We start from the raw sequence: 17,030 nt of genomic DNA on the forward strand, positions 1-17,030 counted from the left end.
TATTGCAGAAGAAGCATAAAACGCAAAGCAAAGTACACAACAACACAGGATCTATACAAACTTGGTATTCAAACGCACAAAAACTATGCATGTCTTTGATTTTAAAACTGTTTGAGCAGTCATAATATTTTGAGTTTCAATTTTATTCCGGAAAAATGAAGATGGTATAGTTGATGTGGACAGATGTCTCTTATCGTATTTGGAATTGAGGATTCCAGCCAGAAGGGGAGGAACCATGTGCGAGGAAAGAGTTAGGTGGTTGTTGAGAAAGTACACTGTTTTATTTTGATTCCCGCCAGGGATGTGCTCATGTAGCCGGGCGTTAAAGTTGGAGAGCCAGGATACTTTTCTGATTTTTCCGCTGTTCAAGGAGAAAATCGGGTAAGCGGATTGAGATGTTTGCTATATATGAAAGTGAGAATATAATAGTCACGAGGGAACACACCCATATGACTGCCGACTTGCGTAGATTCTACAACATTTTGAAGCGAGATTTCTTCATCGTCAGATTGACTGAGAAATAACGTTCTAATGCCTGTTCTTCTGGTCGGAGCGCCTGATCCTTGACTCGATTCGATCGTGGCTTGTCGCTGTGCCATTCTCATCTTCCTATCGCGACGAATTTGATAGGAATGGATGTTAAGGAGCAAAAGTATACTAGATCCAAACAGATCCCACATCAATTCAGCTGAGCAATGGCAGGCTTATCTCTCCCTGTCATGAAACTTACACATTTCCCGAAAACGCCAATGGTGCCATCAGACCCTTTCCGTTTCGCCAAGCAGGAAAGTTAACAAGCACATTAGTCATGGGAATCGTGAACGGATAAGAAAAGAAACGCAACTCACTTGCTGAGTTACTTCTTTGAACGCGACATCGTGCAAGAAGTCGCCTTTGCTGTTGAAAACCTGGAACAACGAGGGACATTCGAGTCAATTTGGATTTGGATTGAGCCGAGAAATTGAGAGTTACCTTCCATACTGTCGGTGGGAAGTGCACCGCCGTACTGAAAAATACACAGAGCGCGTGATAGACCAACCTCTGCCGCTCGCGGTAGATTTTCCTACCATTGCGAGATGGCTTGGATCCCCCAGATGAGCCCATTACTGCATCAATCTTGGATTGAGATACAGATTGGTTGTACAAAGATCTGAGCGATATTGTGAGAAGGGGTATGTAGATCTATGAGGAGTGGAAACGGCCGCATATCTCAGTGTATAGTGGCACAATATCAGAATCGAGGAATATGTGATGTGAAAGCTTACGGAAATAAGCAAGAAGGTAATCAAGCAATAGACGCCATCGCCGGTTTTGAGAGTTACTTCAAATCGATGCTGAGACGCCAGAAAGAAACAAAAAATAACATTGTGAGGGATTTCATGCGGGGTTAGGCATCAAGAAAGACCAGGTTTTTACGTTATGATACGTCGCTCTCCTTGCTGGTATTAGGAGGGTTAAAATATTCAAGACATTGAAAGTGGCAGGATCGTAAGTCCCACTCTCCGCTCGTAGATTCGAAGCTACCCCATGGATAATCGTTTCCACTTCGTGTAATTCTCTGTAGGCTCGGATATATATAAGAGATATGAAAGCTTGGTGGGTAAAGATACCATCAGTTTTCAGCAAGTCAGCCCTCTCACTCAAGCGAAAATAGTTGATGAGAAGCGAAAGTACGGGAAGAAATTTAAAGAGGGGACCTACGGACTGGTCCGAATGCACATATCACAAAGAAACTGGACACGCCCCACTTGATCGCGGTTTTCAACTTCTCTCTGTCCATGTTGGAAGCCATATCCGAATTCCAAAATATCTGAGCGCATTGAGCTGCAGATACCCACAAAAGAGCTAAGTGAAGAGCATCAGCCAGCAATCAGATGACCAGTCCGAGTGATAAATGACTGCGCGTACCCCTACGTAGAAAAGCACAAGGACATCAACAAACTAGCAAGCGTATATGAGCATGTCTTCCAATCACTTACCAAGACCCTAGAACAACCGCAATAAATTTGTGACCGAAGACACATATCATTGTAGATTCGTCGATCGGATATCCTCTATCGATCGCAATGTTCACCGCGACGACGTATAGTGTCACTATTGAGAGCGCGATTCTAGAGCTGATTAGTTTGGATTGGCTATGCTAGATACTAATTACTAATCCGGGCTCACATGGCGCATAGAAGAAATATGCCAGTGCTGAAGTGTCGGATATGTTGATAACAAATAGTCCCACTGCGGAGCGAGTGATCGAGAGAAGTAAAGTAAGCTTCGCCGAATCCCTTTACAGAATTAGGACATTCCCGGCGGTACTCAAGAATACTACGGACATCTGTTGTACTTCAGTTTTGCGGACTTGTGAATTCTTGACCGTTGGTATAAGAGATACAGAGCTTGGGCGAAAATGCTAAGTGCAGATAATAGGACATGAACGATGAAAATTCCGGTCTTTTAACGATGGAATTGACAAGAGAGGCACTACTTACAGGCAATACAACACCAAGACCACAACTCTCAAGCGGCGTGACCATAGCGGACTTTGAGGAGACTGAAAGAGATACAGATAGGAGGTCAAGCAGTAGCTTTTAAGAAGGTTAGACAATAAAGATAAAAAAACTCACATGTATCATCTCCTCCAGCCTCTTGGCTGTCGCAACATATGGGTTGACAGTTGGAGGCAGTCTTGTAATAAATCTTAACAGTTTTGCTTCTTGCGACATCGCCAATGAGTGTCTTTTAAATTGGTATGGAACAAGTCGTTGGGGTGATGGATTCCAAGAGGTTTGGCTGATTTGCCCACCAGTCCGCGCGTGATCTGCTGAGGGAATGCTCCAAGATTACTGGGGAACCAGATTGGCACTGACGAAATCTGATACTTCATACTCATACGTTCAAAACCCATATTAGACCTTCGAGTGACGAGTCCATTGCTGAACATCTTTCGAGGCCTAGTTCGTCCTCGAGGGAGGAAATCAAAATTTACTAAACATGCAATGTTTTTGGTTTGAATGGGAGGAATCTGACGCCTGCTTGGATGTAATGGTTGCTGTAGGTTGCTGTCCAGTCATGATTGCGCCAAGTTCGAGCAAGCTTGTCTACATAACTTGTTGTCCATTGCACGCACCTCGTACGCGTCATCTCTGCATTCGAGCCAACATGGCGAACTCAAATGTTTTATGATGTGCACCAATTTGAAAATTGATGTCGAAAGAATCCGGCCACTTTGAATCGTTGATATTTTCAAAAAAAAGCCCTGCGTCCTGGTTAACTTCGAGCCCAAATTCCCCGCGACGACAAAGGGCCACCTGAAGGGCTACCGTGCAAATGGCAGTGGGGGTCACCCCCAGTGGCAGCGTCGGCCGTCGGGGTAACGCTAACAGTCAGCTGGCCGATCTCGACCTCCGTGACAGCCGCTCACCGCGCAGAGGGCGACGGTGATCTGACCGGTGGTTGACCAACGGTTGACAGCCCATTACCGGGAGGCTGGAGCGCAGCGGTGATAAAGTCCAAGGAGCTGCGGACCATGGAACACAGCCAGCTTAACTATGTAAGGCTCTCTCCATTATGGGCTTGGAAAAACAACTCCCCAAAAATTGGGAAAATGACTCTCAAAGTTGATTCACATCAGGAGGACTGGTTTTTTTGGGGAGTTGTTTGTGAGCCGGTGTCTCTTAAGTGACGGGCGGACACAAGATGTGAGGGGCAATAAGGTGGTATTTGCAAAGATAAAAGGAAATATGGTGTTGCAAGCCTGTCTGGGCACTCACCAAAGTTTGGCCGAAAAAAGGCCAAGCGCGCGTGGCCGACGCTAAAGCCCGCTTGGCCGATCCTCAAGCCCACCTGGCACACTCCCAACCCCCGCTTGGCATATCGCAAAGTGGGCGGGGTTCGGCACAAAGCCCCGCTGGGCCGATTTCAAGCGAGGCACGCACGCCAAACGGAGTGCCGGCCATCAAGGAGAGAAGTTTCCCTCCTCGATGGTCGGTCTACAAACCGGTCATCAATAAGGGAAGACTCCCTTCTTGATGATCAATACAAGTATCGCCCACCGCGAAGGGAGTCTTTCCTCCCCGATGACCAGCCTACAGACCAACCATCGAGAAGGCAAAGCTCCCTTGTCGATGTCCAATGTGCGATGTTGAGAAGGGAGAACGTTTCCCCTCCTCAAGGGCACATTGTCCTTTCCTGTTGAGGCAGAGACGAGGGCTGGCGTCTCATGACCGGCGTGTTGCCATCGGCCCAGAGCTTGATCTCGGCCAAGTGGGACTTGGCTGTGTGCCAAGCTCTGCCCCCCGCGCAAGCTGCCCAATCAAGCCCATACCCAACCTCCGGAGGCACTCGGCCAAGCGGGAGTTGGGTATGTGCCCAGACGCGCTTGCAACACCATACAAGTTCTATGAAGGAGGAAATATGATAGATGAAGATTTTTATTTAGGGCCTGTACCATAGCGGCTCAAAAAGCTGTTTTTTGGCCCAAAAACAACTTTCCTCACGGAAAACAGTTTCCCCTCGAAAACATGTACCGCAGCACCTGTTTCTGGGGGAAATCAGAACTCGTTTTTTGCTCAAAACAATCAATTTCCAGAAACAGGTCTGACCCTGTTTCTCATGTGTGTTTTCCTTCTGCTGAGCCCCCTCCAACCAAGACACCGGGGCCTCTCTTGGCCAATGCAACATGTGTATTGGTCTCTCTCTCATCTCGGACCAATGCAACATATGTATTGGTCCATCTCTCACCTTGGACCGACCCATGATCACCTTGGACCGAGCCAACAACTCGGTCCGTCTATCCTCCCAGACTGATATTATCAGTCTGAGAGGAATTCTCTCCTTCCTCTCCAACTGATACAACTAGATCGGTTGGAGAGGAAGAGAGAGGGTTCTGCTACCAATACTATGTATCAAGTAGCTCTCTCCCCCTTCCTCTCGGACCGCTCTATTGGATCGGTCCGAGAGGAATCCTCCCCTTCCTCCTCTCTGCCCAATAAATTTGTCCAAGAGGAAGAAGGGGAGTGTTGTTAGAATTATGCCCCATGCCCAGAAGAGGGTTTATTTCCTTTTTGTTCCTTTTCTTTCCATCAGGGTCCTTTAGCCCCCTAGGCTCCTCTTAGGCCCCTTTTTCTCCATGTATTTCATTTGTCCCCTCATGAAATACAACCCCTCACTTAGTTCCGAGCCCATATCAGTGAGACATGCTCTTTTGAGACTTCTCATCTGTTGTTCTGAGTCCCTGCACAGATTCTGTGCTTGATCATGTCCCAGCTCACCATTCTCAGTCTCAGGCCTTTGGCCATTATTTCTTCAAGTGTTCCCCTCAGATCGATACATTGTATTGGTCTGATGGGATCTCATCTTGAACCAATACACAATGAATGTATTGGTCTAGTGTTGAGGACCTTCCATCCCCCCCGGACCCATGTGTTATGTATTTATGTATGTACATACACAGTTTGGGCCGGGAGAGAAGTGCAGGAAGCCTGCAGTTGTGGTACACAATTATGGGAGGCTGTTTTTACCTCTTGCTAAACTGAATATTGAAAAAAAGAAAACTGTTTTCCTTGCGCGGGAAAAACAGATTTTGTTTGGTACAGGCCCTTATAAGGCCCCGTTTGGACGCCCTGTGTGATATGATAAATTGCATAATAATATGCATAACACCCAATTATGGTAGTTGGTTTGCATCATTTATGGTGTTCAAAGTTGGTTTGCATAATTTTATGCATGCATAAATCATAAAATCATAAAAATATTTTGGTGAGGAAATTTTGTATTACATAATCAGACAGTCATATCCCCTGCAAAAAAGATTTTATGATTTTATGATTTATGCATGCATAAAATTATGCAAACCAACTTTGAACACCATAATTTTATGCATGCATAAATCATAAAATCATAATATTTTTTTGTAGGGGATATGGCTGTCTGATTATGTAATTAAGGTGTTCAAAGTTGAAATCATAAAATTTTCAATACATAAAATCATAAAATCATAAAATTTTCAAATGATCATTTTATATGTACCATTTTAGAAATGTTGCTCTAATTTGAGTGTTTGGGTGGTACATATTGTTTTCAGCTTATATTTTATGATTTCATGGTGTTATGATTTTATGCAAGTCAACTTTGAACACCCTAAATACAAAGTTTCCTCACCAAAATATTTTTATGATTTTATGATTTATGCATGCATAAAATTATGCAAACCAACTTTGAACACCTATGGTATTCAAAATTAAGGGTGTTCAAAGTTGAAATCATATTCTTTTCAAATCATAAAATCATAAAATCATAACACTTTTGAGTGATCATTTTTTATGTACCATTTTAGAATTGTTGCTCTTGTTTTAATGATTGGGTGTTACACATTTTTTTCAGATTAAAATTTTATGAATTTATGGTGTTATGATTTTATGCAGTCAACTTTGAGCACCCCTATTGTCAGCCTTAGAGTCAACGCAGCTGACCTAAAGTCTGCCTCTTTTCTACTTATTACATATGAAATTACTTCATATCTTTTTCATCTTAAGAGATATCATTGTTTTGACTTCATATTCTGTTTCCTCATGCAGTTCTAACCCTAGTCACAACTTACCAATTCTTTGTAACTATACTCCTTCCCTGAGTTATTGAGTTGTGGCGCGCATGCGCAGTTGTGACGTGTCAGCGCTACCAAGCGCGCCAAACCACTTGTACATATGTAATTACATAAGCAAACTGTGAAAATTTTTGAAGACAGGATCCCCCTTGCCTGAGCAGGATCTACAGACTTCAGCACACCAGAACCACGCCCCAGATAACCCAGGATCACCACCAAAGAGACCACCACGCTCCCAGTATACCTACCGTCACAGGCGCCTAGGATATTGACAGTAAGTAGACTCTTTTCACTGAACCTTGCTTATCCAGAGTGAAACTCTGTTGCTCTTGATTGTTTCTTCTTTTCTTCAACTCTTTCAATTTTAAAAGATCAAAAGGTTATCTCTGGTTAAGACCTACAAAACCAGAGCAGAGTAGTAAACCTACTTCTGAATCCCACCAATGTTTCCTTGTTCTGAGTGGAGGCTGTTGCACTCTTTCTTGGCCTTGCACAGCTGGCATCCAACTTTTCCAGGTTGAGAATAGCCCAGATCAATTAATAAAGACTTAAAGTCTAGGCCTGATCTTCTCTTTCTCTCTCTTTCTCTTCCTCTCTTTTAGTTTGTATTTCTTTATCCCAAGAAATCCAAACTATTCCCCCTCCTTTTCCTTGTGTCCTGCTGTCACATAAGAGACACAGGCTCACACCTATTGCATATGTCACTATTTACATAAAATCATGAAGCCAATTTTGGCTGGGAGATGTCAGCGTGCATAAAACTTTAAGTGACATCTCCCAGCCAAAATTGCAGTTTATGATTTTATGTAAAAAAATCTTATGCAATTTTGAATACCATAACCATAAATGTGCAATTCCAACTGTGATAAATCCAATCAAAAAATGATCAGATTTATAATATGGCTGTTTGGCGCATCCAGAGCAGACAGTGTCATACAACAACATCTTGATGACCTGTTCAACCGGCCATCTGGAGCAGTAAAACCCTCTTGATAACCAATCAAACGGTCATCAAAAAGGACTTCACCTCTTGATGACCGGTCATCAGGTCATCAAAGAGGACTTTACCTCTTGATGACCGGTCAAACGGTAATCAAAGAGGACTTCACCTCTTGATGACCGGTCAACCGGTAATTGAAGAGGACTTCACCTCTTGATGACCGGTCAACCGGTAATTAAAGAGGACTTCACCTCTTGATGACGTGTCAACCGGTAATCAAAGAGGACTTCACCTCTGGATGACCGGTCAACCGTTAATTGAAGAGGACTTCACCTCTTGATGACCGGTCAACTGGTCATCAAGAGGTGAAGTCTTCTTTGATGAACGGTCCATCAAGAGCATTCAGCTCTCAATGACCAGTTGATTGGTCATCAAGAGGTGAAGTCATCTTTGATGACCAGTTGATTGGTCATTGAAGAGGACTTCTTCACCTCTTGATGACCGGTCAACCAGTCTTCAAAGAGGACACAACCTCTGGATGACCAGTCCAACTGGCCATCCAGAGGAGTTCAGTTCTCAATGACCAGTTCAACCGGTAATCAAGAGGTCATTGAGTGGGTTTGTCCTCTTTGATGACTGGTTGGCCGGTCATCAAGTGGGTCTGTCCTCTTTGGTGACCAGTTGGCTGGTCATCAAGAGGGTGTGTCCTCTTCAGTGACTGGTTGGCTGGTCATCAAGAGGGTGTGCCCTCTTCAATGACCGGTTGACCGGTCATCAAGAGGGTGTGTAGGTTGTGTCTGGATGGCCCTTCAAACAGTTCATCCAGAGGTTGCGTCCTCTTTGATGACTGGTTGGTACATATGGAGCCATCAATATATCACCCAGAAATAGAGGTCAGGACCTCCATTTCCAAAATGGGGGGGGTGTTATATTTTTGGTGATGTGGGGTGATGAACTTTACAATATCATTGGCTGCCCCAAACACCAAATAAACAGGTGTCATACCCCCGGCGCCCCCGTTATAAATTGCTCAATTTATCATATTACATTGTGCAGCCAAACGGGTTCTAAGCTTTTAAGCTTGTTTTATTTAATAGGGGGGTTCACAATAGGATAAAAATAAAATTTTAAAGTCAATTTTAAGGCCTTTAAAAACATTTTTTACAAAATGTGGCAAGAGATATGGGATTGGGTTTCTGCTGACAATCAGCAGAACTTCTTCACTTTTTAAAAAATTGTACACAAAGGCCTTAAAATTGGCTTTAAAGTTTTATTTTATCCTAATGTGAACCCCCCTAATCACAACTCAAGGTTGGACACCATAAGCTGAGTAAGACTTGTTAAGTTAGTCAACCGGCGTTTCCTACCTTAGTTTCTCTTTCTCTGCTACATACATGTATTTCACATCTTTTCACATTTCACATTCATTTCACATGTAGTAATTAGTATACCTGAGAAAGTGCATGTGGAAGGTCTCCTCTCCTCATCCTTCCACACTCATCTCCACTCCCCCCTACCTCGCGTGTGCTGATCTCAGCCCAGTCTAGCTCAACAAGACTCTAGCCTCCTCCTCAAAAGAAACTGAGGAAGGTCTGATTTGGGTAAACCTGTAATCAGTCCGTGTTTTTTAGGCTAAATGAAACTAGGCAAGGCTTTTTAAAAGGAGACTAGGCAAGGCTTTTTACAGGGAAACCTATGTGGTTTTCAGTTTGTACCACCAAACACAGAGAAAATAATAATATGTACTGTGTTTTTAATAAGGGGGTTTACAATTGAATTTTACTAAACTTTGGAGCCAAATTTAAGGCCTTTATGAACAAAATTTTAAAATTTTGGTAAAATGCACAGCAGCAGGTGATACTGATGAATTAGTGTAATTTATCAATTTTTTAAAAAAAAATTCATAACCACCTTAAAATGTGTCCTAAAGTTTTGTAAATTTCAATTGTGAACCCCCCTAATGTAGATTTGTTTGTGTAAACATGAGCACAATGAACATAAAGAGAGGGAAGAAAAGGAAAAGGGAAAAAAGGAAGAAGAGGGATTAAGTCATGATTATGACTAGTAAATAAGAGAGAAAGGATATTTTGAATTACTCAGAAGGTTTACTTGCAGGTACTGTGCGTGGTGAGCAGGGTAGTTGGGAGTAAGGCCTTCAAAGATAGAGGATGGAACTGGAATTTCCGGGTTCTGGTCTGATTTCGAAGTGGGGGAAAGTCCCCTCAAGTAGGGAGAGGCAGGTATATGTGAAACTGAGGAGCTAGCCTCCTCTTTCTTGAATTTACCACTAGTTTCAGTTGAATAATTACATTTCAATGGTGCAATAAGGGGGTTCACATTAGCTTTTCACCAGAAACCTTTTATTGTCCCACCAGAAATGTTGCACATTCTGCGCAGATAAAATTGAGCCTCATTTTAGGCCACCAGAAGTGGCACACCAGCAAATTTTATGGTCAGATCACCTATGGAAACAACTGGTGTCCATCTCATCATCACCTGATGGCCAGTTAGACTGGCCATCAATTGCAGAATTGTACACCTCTCAACTTATCACCAATCAAGACTGGTCATTGGGTCAATACACAGTCACTCCATGGCCAGTGGACACTCATACATACACCCCAATACACATCCCATTGCCACTCAATGACCCGGACATTGAGTGGATAACCCCCCACCGCCCACTCAATGACCAACCTGGTCATCAAGGGATACATAGCCATCCACTCAATGACCAACCCAGTCATTGAGTGGATAACCACTCCACTCAATGTGACCCAACCAGGTCATCAAGGGATATTTACCCACCCATATGATGACCAACCAACCCGTTTGACCTAGTTGGGTCATTGAGTGGATTTCCATTTCACTTGATGTCCAAGCTATCATTGAGTGGAGTGGGCATCCACTTGATTCCCTGACTGGGTCTGGCCATTGAGTGGAGTTTCCACCATCCATTTGATGACCGGGTTTGTTATCAAGTGGAGGGGGTATCCAGTTGATGAACTGACCAAGTAATTGGGTGGAGTGGTTATCCACTCAATGACCAGGTTGGTTTTCAATATCATTTGATGACCCAGCCATTGAGTGGAGTTTTCATCCACTCAATGACCCAGCCATTGAGTGTAGTGTTCATCCAATCAATTTACTGGCCATGAGTCAAGTGTTCATCCACTCAATGACCAGCTGGTGGGGTCATCAAGTGGAGTGTGTACTCCAACTGATTACCAGGTCATTGAGTTGTGTACTCCCTTTGATGACTGTCTTGACTGGACATTTGATGGAGGTATGTATGTACTTGGTATTGAGTGGTCATTGGAAGGGGTGCTGGTGCAGTGTAGTCTAAATTTTCATGGTCATCCTTGGATGACCAAAAATATTTCACAGTTTCTGGTGGTTTTCTGGGCCAAGCCGGCAGAGAGAGTGATGTGGTCCAGGTCTCTTCCAGGATAGGTGGGGATAGGGAATAGGCTGAACTAGTACCATGAGCTGTTCTAGGGCTGTGTAACCTTGTGAAATACATAAGATGTGCAAGGCTTCACATGAAGTTCTTGACAAAAATCCCCAGGCAAATGAGGTTTCTGCTTGAACTTGAGGGACTTACACCCAACTTCACAATAGAGTAGGCAGCAGAAGTGTGTTTTTGGCCTTTTGTTATGTTTTGTTCTGTGGCAGCTATACAAACCTACTTGAGGCCAAGTGTGCTACCCAAAAAATATGTGCAATAAGCATGGCTCTCTGCTCAATTTCTTTTTATATTTTTAACACCCAAACCTGATTTTTAAATAATTATCCAACACAAGACATTTGACTGCCTTCTTGCAAGGGCTAGCAGATGTTTTAGTGCATGTTTTTCTGAAACCTGACAGCTGAACTCCACCTTCTTGATAATCACACACATTGGGTTGCACATTTGTATTAGTCTGTCAGACTGGAGGGATGTTGTACTTAAGACCATCTTTGGGATGTTTCAAACTATGGATGTACCCAAGGACCTGTGTTAAGAGCGATCACAAATTTCTGATTTCCTTTTTTGGATTCAAAGGCATAAATAGAGTACCACTGCCTCAGGGAGGTGGCAGGTGGAAGGGCTTATGTAGGCGGACAATTCTGTTTGAGCAAATCTTTGACAGCTTTTACCTGAGTTGAGATATAAAGAGTTGAAGTTTTTGAAAGTTTTCCCCAGGCAAATGGGATTTCTGCTGCCTACTGTTTTGCAAGGTAGGGTGTAAGTCCCTCCTTTGGAGGTCCCATCAGTAATGTGTATGTATGTACAAGAAAATAGTTCCTGTGGTACTAGAGATGGTCACTTCACATCCAGGTAACTGCCACATGTTTTTGCTGATTCTGGACATCCACATCCACATCCGCATCCAAAGACAGATACCCACGCGGGTATCTGCGGATATCTGCCCCTCAAAACACGGACTTGGCAGAATTATGGTTGAATGGAGACGGTGACAGGTCTTGATGCCCGGTCATTGGTCTCAATGAATGGTCATTCTATTGATGACCGTTCATGGTCATCCTATTGATATTGATGACAGGTCATGGGCATCAATGCCCGGTCATCCTATCCATGAACAGTCATGGGAATCAATGCCCAGTCATCCTATCTATTGATGACCAGTCATGGGCATCAATGCCCGGTCATCCTATCTATCAATGACCGGTTATTCCTCAACCCAATCAAATACAGCTTCATTTGATCAAGTCCTATGTCTGATCCAAGGAGCCACCCAACCAAGCAGCGCTTGTTTCCAAGATCAAACTAGGGATTGATGAAGCCATCACCTGCGAAAAATCCAAAAATTTCTTTTCTCATTGTTGTAGTCTCTACCGTCCCTGCATTGAAATGCAGGAAATCACCGGGCCAGTCTTGGCAGCCCCACCAGAATAGTTACTCAGAGTCTCAGACCATCAAATTCCTTCCTCATATCTTTTTTTTCATAACACTCAAGGAAAAAAAAAAAACGTACAAATAGTTTAAGTAGAAGAAACTGTAGATACATAGTGCACAAAATGATAAGATAGAAAATATTAACCCTGACTCAAATACATATGCACAAGCAAAAACCATTGCAAGTGCAATGCACCCCATGCCTCAAGGTGTGCATTGGTTTTTGGCGGGCGTGGCACCCTCGCTTGAACTTGGCCCAGCGGGGCTTTGTCCCAAACCACCCCAACTTTGGACTGTGCCAAGCGGGGGTTGGACGTGTGCCACCCACGCTTTGGGATTGGCCAAGCTGGCTTTAGTGTTGGCCACGCGCGCTTGGCCTTTTTTTGGCCAAACTTTGGTGAGTGCCCAGACGCACTTGCAACACCATATGCAGCGTCATGATGTCGCTGCGGCCCAAAGCGACAGCGAGATGCCCGCAGTGACAGTTGGTCTTACTGGTGATATTTGGATATTAGATCATATAGCTTGGCCCCTCAAATGGAGCTTGAAGGATATATTCCAACACACCCCCTTGCTTCATGCACCATGAACAAACTATGAATATTGCATGTGCAAATCATGTATGTTTGTCATGCATCATAGATAATGATTAATGCATAACCATTATGAAATTGAATATTGCATATGCATATGGAAGCATGAATATCAAGTATTCACAGGGTTTAGCTAACTTTAATTCAATTCACTGAGAGCATCCGTACTGATAATGTGTTGAAATTACTCAGGTGAAAAGAATTGTGTGTTGTGGGATTTGAACCCACGACCTTCTACATTCATGAGAGCTGCTCTTATACCACTGAGCTAAACACACAGTTGGTCTCACTGGTGATATTTGGATATTAGATCATATAGCTTGGCCCCTCAAATGGAGCTTGAAGCAAACATTCCAACAATTGGGAGGTATTTGGCCAGTTGGATAGTGATTCCATTGGACCCCAAAAACTCCCATGACTTGCTAAATTGGGGCTGCAAGTCCGTTGGAGATGCTAAGCCGGTACTGAGATTTTGTGCTGCGCAGCTCTGGCTCACATACCCAAAATCCACCAGATACCCGTCCATATACCCGGGTAGCAATGGTGGGCCGCTATGCTACACTATGCTATTTCAGCGCTACGCGTTAGCGCAGCGGCAAAAAGCACCTGCCAATTTTGAATAGCGTTAGCGCGCTGTTAGCGCCGCTACCCTGCGCTAATTTTTAGCGGCGCTAACAACGGTGGGCCGCTACGCGTTAGCGTAGCGGCAAAAAGCGCCCGCCCATTTTGAGTAGCGTTAGCGCGCTGTTAGCGCCGCTACGCTGCGCTAATTTTCAGCGGCGCTAACAGCGCGCTAATAGTTTGTTAGTGTTAGCGCGCCGCTACAGTCACTACGCTACGCTGCGCTACAGCGCTTTTAGCGGAAAAAAGACCTTTTTTCAGCTAAAAGCACTGTGGCGCACCGTAGCGCGCGCTCTTTTGCGCCCTGCGTGTGTAGTTTTAGCGCAATTGCGCGCATCTGCGCTAACGCTACGCTAGCAGCTAAATTAGCTGCGCACCCTTTGCGCGTAGCGTTAGCGCAGAGAAGGCGCAATTCCGCTAACGCTACGCTAAAATTTAGCGGAATTCCGCTACACTACGCCACGCTAATGCTACGGTTAGCCTAGCTGGCCCACAGTTGGCGCTAACAGCGCGCAAATTCTTTGTTAGTGGGAGCGCGCCGCTACAGTCGCTAAGCTATGCTACACTGCGCTACAGTCGCTAAGCTACGCTACGCTGCGCTACATTTGCTAAGCTACGCTACGCTGCGCTACAGCGTTTTTAGCGGAAAAAAAGGCCTTTCTTTCCGCTAAAAGCGCTGTAGATCAGTGTAGAGCGCGCTCTTTGGTGCCCTCTGTGTGTAGCGTTAGCGCAATTTCTTGCATCTGCCACCAGGAAAAAAAAGTAGTCAGTTGATGACAACTGACATAACACAGCTCTGGTTTCAGCTCCAAAGCTACTCCATCTGCTAGTTCAGGGCTGGCTGGCACACAGCTCAGTGCCCATTTTGGCACAGCTGAAGCCTCTAGCTTGCAATTTTCACAAGCTGCTCCTCAGCTTTGTCCCAGGCAAAGCTGCTCCTCAGCTTTGTCCCAGGCAAAGCTGCTCCTCAGCTTTGTCCCAGGCAAAGCTGCTCCTCAGCTTTGTCCCAGGCAAAGCTGCTCCTCAGCTTTGTCCCAGGCAAAGCTGCTCCTCAGCTTTGTCCCAGGCAAAGCTGCTCCTCAGCTTTGTCCCAGGCAAAGCTGCTGCTCAGCCTTGGCCCAGGCCCAGCTGCCCCTCAGTCTTGGCACAGGACAAGCCACTGCTCAGCCTTTGCCTGAGCAAGAACGGGTGTTGATGAACACACACCCGTCCCCCGGAGGCAAGCCCTCGCCCACGCCCTTTGAAAAGGGCGTGTGGGACCGCACACCCTTGATAAAGGGCGAAAGGGCATGCACACCCCTGTATGGGCGTGCGAGGGCGTGCACGCCCCCACATGGGCGTTCACAGGCGTGCACGCCCCCACATGGGCGTTCACAGGCGTGCACCATGGCTCGTCGGGAGCTCCTCGGCGGGCAGATGCAAGTATACCTGCTCGCCGAGAGCCCCTCGGCGGGCAGTTACAGATACCACCTCGCCGAGAGCCTCTCGGAGAGCAGGTATACATGCACCTGCTCGCCGAGAGCCTTGCCTGCTCGCCGAGAAGGATAACTCTCGGCGAGCAGGTATACAAACACCTACCCGCCGAGCCTGCTCACCGAGAGCCCCTCGGCGGGCAGGTGCATGTATACCTGCTCGCGCAGAGAAATCCTCGGCGAGCAGGCATACAGATCCCACCTCGCCGAGAGCCTCTCGGCGAGCAGGTATACATACACCTGCCCACCGAGCCTGCTCACCGAGAGCCCCTCGGCGGGCAGGTGCATTTATACCTGCTCGCCGAGAGAAATCCTCGGCGAGCAGGCATACATATCCCACCTCGCCAAGAGCCTCTCGGCGAGCAGGTATACTTGCACCTGCCCGCGGAGAGGCTCTTGGTGAGCAGGCTCGGCGGGCAGGTGCATGTATACCTGCTCGCCGAGAGAAATCCTCGGCGAGCAGGCATACATATCCCCGCTCGCCGAGAGCCTTGCCTGCTCGCCGAGAAGGATAACTCTCGGCGAGCAGGTATACAAACACCTGCCCGCCGAGCCTGCTCGCCAAGAGCCCCTCGGCGGGCAGGTTCAAGTATACCTTCTCGCCAAGAGCCCCTCGGCGGGCAGGTTCAACTATACCTGCTCGCCGAGAGGCTCTTGGCGAGGTGGGATATGTATGCCTGCTTGCCGAGGATTTATCTCGGCGAGCAGGTATAAATGCACCTGCCCGCCGAGGGGCTCTCGGTGAGCAGGCTTGGTGGGCAGGTGTATGTATACCTGCTCGCCGAGAGGAGGTGGGATCTGTATGCCTGCTCGCCGAGGATTTCTCTCGGCGAGCAGGTATAGATGCACCTGCCCGCCGAGGGGCTCTCGGTGAGCAGGCTCGGCGGGCAGGTGTTTGTATACCTGCTCGCCGAGAGTTATCCTTGTCGGTGAGCAGGGATACATACACCATACCCGCCGAGGGGCTCTCGGCGAGCAGGTATATGTACTTGCGCCTGCCCACCGAGGGGCTCTCGGCGAGCAGGCACGGTGCACGCTTGTGCACGCCTATGTGGGGGCGTGCACGCCCTTGATAAAGGGTGCGCGGTCCCACACGCCCTGTTCAAAGGGCGTGGTCGTGGGCGTGCCCCCGGAGGACAGGTGTGCATTTATCAATGCCTGTTCTTGCTCAGGCAAAGGCTGAGCAGTGGCTTGTCCTGTGCCAAGACTGGAGGCAGCTGTGCCTGGGACAAAGCTGAGGATCAGCTCGTGAAAATTGCACTAGAGGCTGGATAGCCAGCTGGAGCAGGTGTCATGTCAGTTGTCATCTAGTGACTACTGATTTTTCCTGGTGTGCGCTAACGCTACGCTAACAGCTAAATTAGCTGCGCACCCTGTGCGCGTAGCGTTAGCACAGAGATGGTGCAATTCCGATAACGCTCCGCTAAAAGTTAGCGGAATTCCGCTCCCCTACTCCATGCTAACGCTACCACCGGGAAAAAACAATCATCACTTGTCTGCAAGTGACATAGTAAAGTACAAAGGGGCCTTTTTACTTTCTCATGTCACTTGTAGGCAAGTGATCATTGTTTTTTCCTGGTGTACGGTGAGCATAGCTGGCCCACCGTTGCAGGTAGGGTATCTGCTGGATTTTCCCCAGGATCTCAGAAATCAACATATGCTGGTGGATAGCAGATACCCCCAGCGGGTTTGAAGTGGTCATTTTTATGTGGTACACCAATTTAGGCAAACCTGTTTCTCAGAAGTCAAAAGACAGTTGGCAAAGTGCTTTTTTGATTTGCGCGGGAATCCATTCCAAAAAAAACAAAATGTATGGTACCTTCTGCTGCCATTTTTCAAGGTTGGTCATAAGCTCCTTCAGAGGGTTACTCCACAACAGCACTTGCGCGCCTCCACTCAAGGGACTTGG

General features: G+C 46.3%; 2 protein-coding genes across 2 annotated transcripts; both read right to left on the reverse strand.

The window, feature by feature from the left end:
- Window positions 1-251: 251 nt before the first annotated feature.
- On the reverse strand, window positions 252-2,717 carry PtA15_18A363 (uncharacterized protein; the record flags this gene model as incomplete). Its single annotated transcript, XM_053164894.1, has 14 exons — window positions 252-361; window positions 446-657; window positions 731-765; window positions 849-908; window positions 973-1,182; window positions 1,266-1,334; window positions 1,417-1,592; window positions 1,702-1,824; window positions 1,900-1,910; window positions 1,980-2,094; window positions 2,170-2,232; window positions 2,328-2,404; window positions 2,484-2,545; window positions 2,619-2,717. 14 exons carry the CDS (start codon window positions 2,715-2,717, stop codon window positions 252-254), a joined length of 1,422 nt encoding a protein of 473 aa, XP_053028858.1.
- Window positions 2,718-3,261: 544 nt separating this feature from the next.
- Window positions 3,262-3,522, reverse strand: PtA15_18A364 (uncharacterized protein; the record flags this gene model as incomplete). Its single annotated transcript, XM_053164895.1, has 2 exons — window positions 3,262-3,370; window positions 3,416-3,522. The coding sequence occupies 2 exons, from the start codon at window positions 3,520-3,522 to the stop codon at window positions 3,262-3,264; spliced, it is 216 nt and encodes a 71-aa protein (XP_053028859.1).
- Window positions 3,523-17,030: the final 13,508 nt, after the last annotated feature.

The sequence above is a fragment of the Puccinia triticina genome, chromosome 18A, assembly GCF_026914185.1.
Source record: "Puccinia triticina chromosome 18A, complete sequence".
In the NCBI taxonomy this organism is placed as follows: domain Eukaryota; kingdom Fungi; phylum Basidiomycota; class Pucciniomycetes; order Pucciniales; family Pucciniaceae; genus Puccinia; species Puccinia triticina.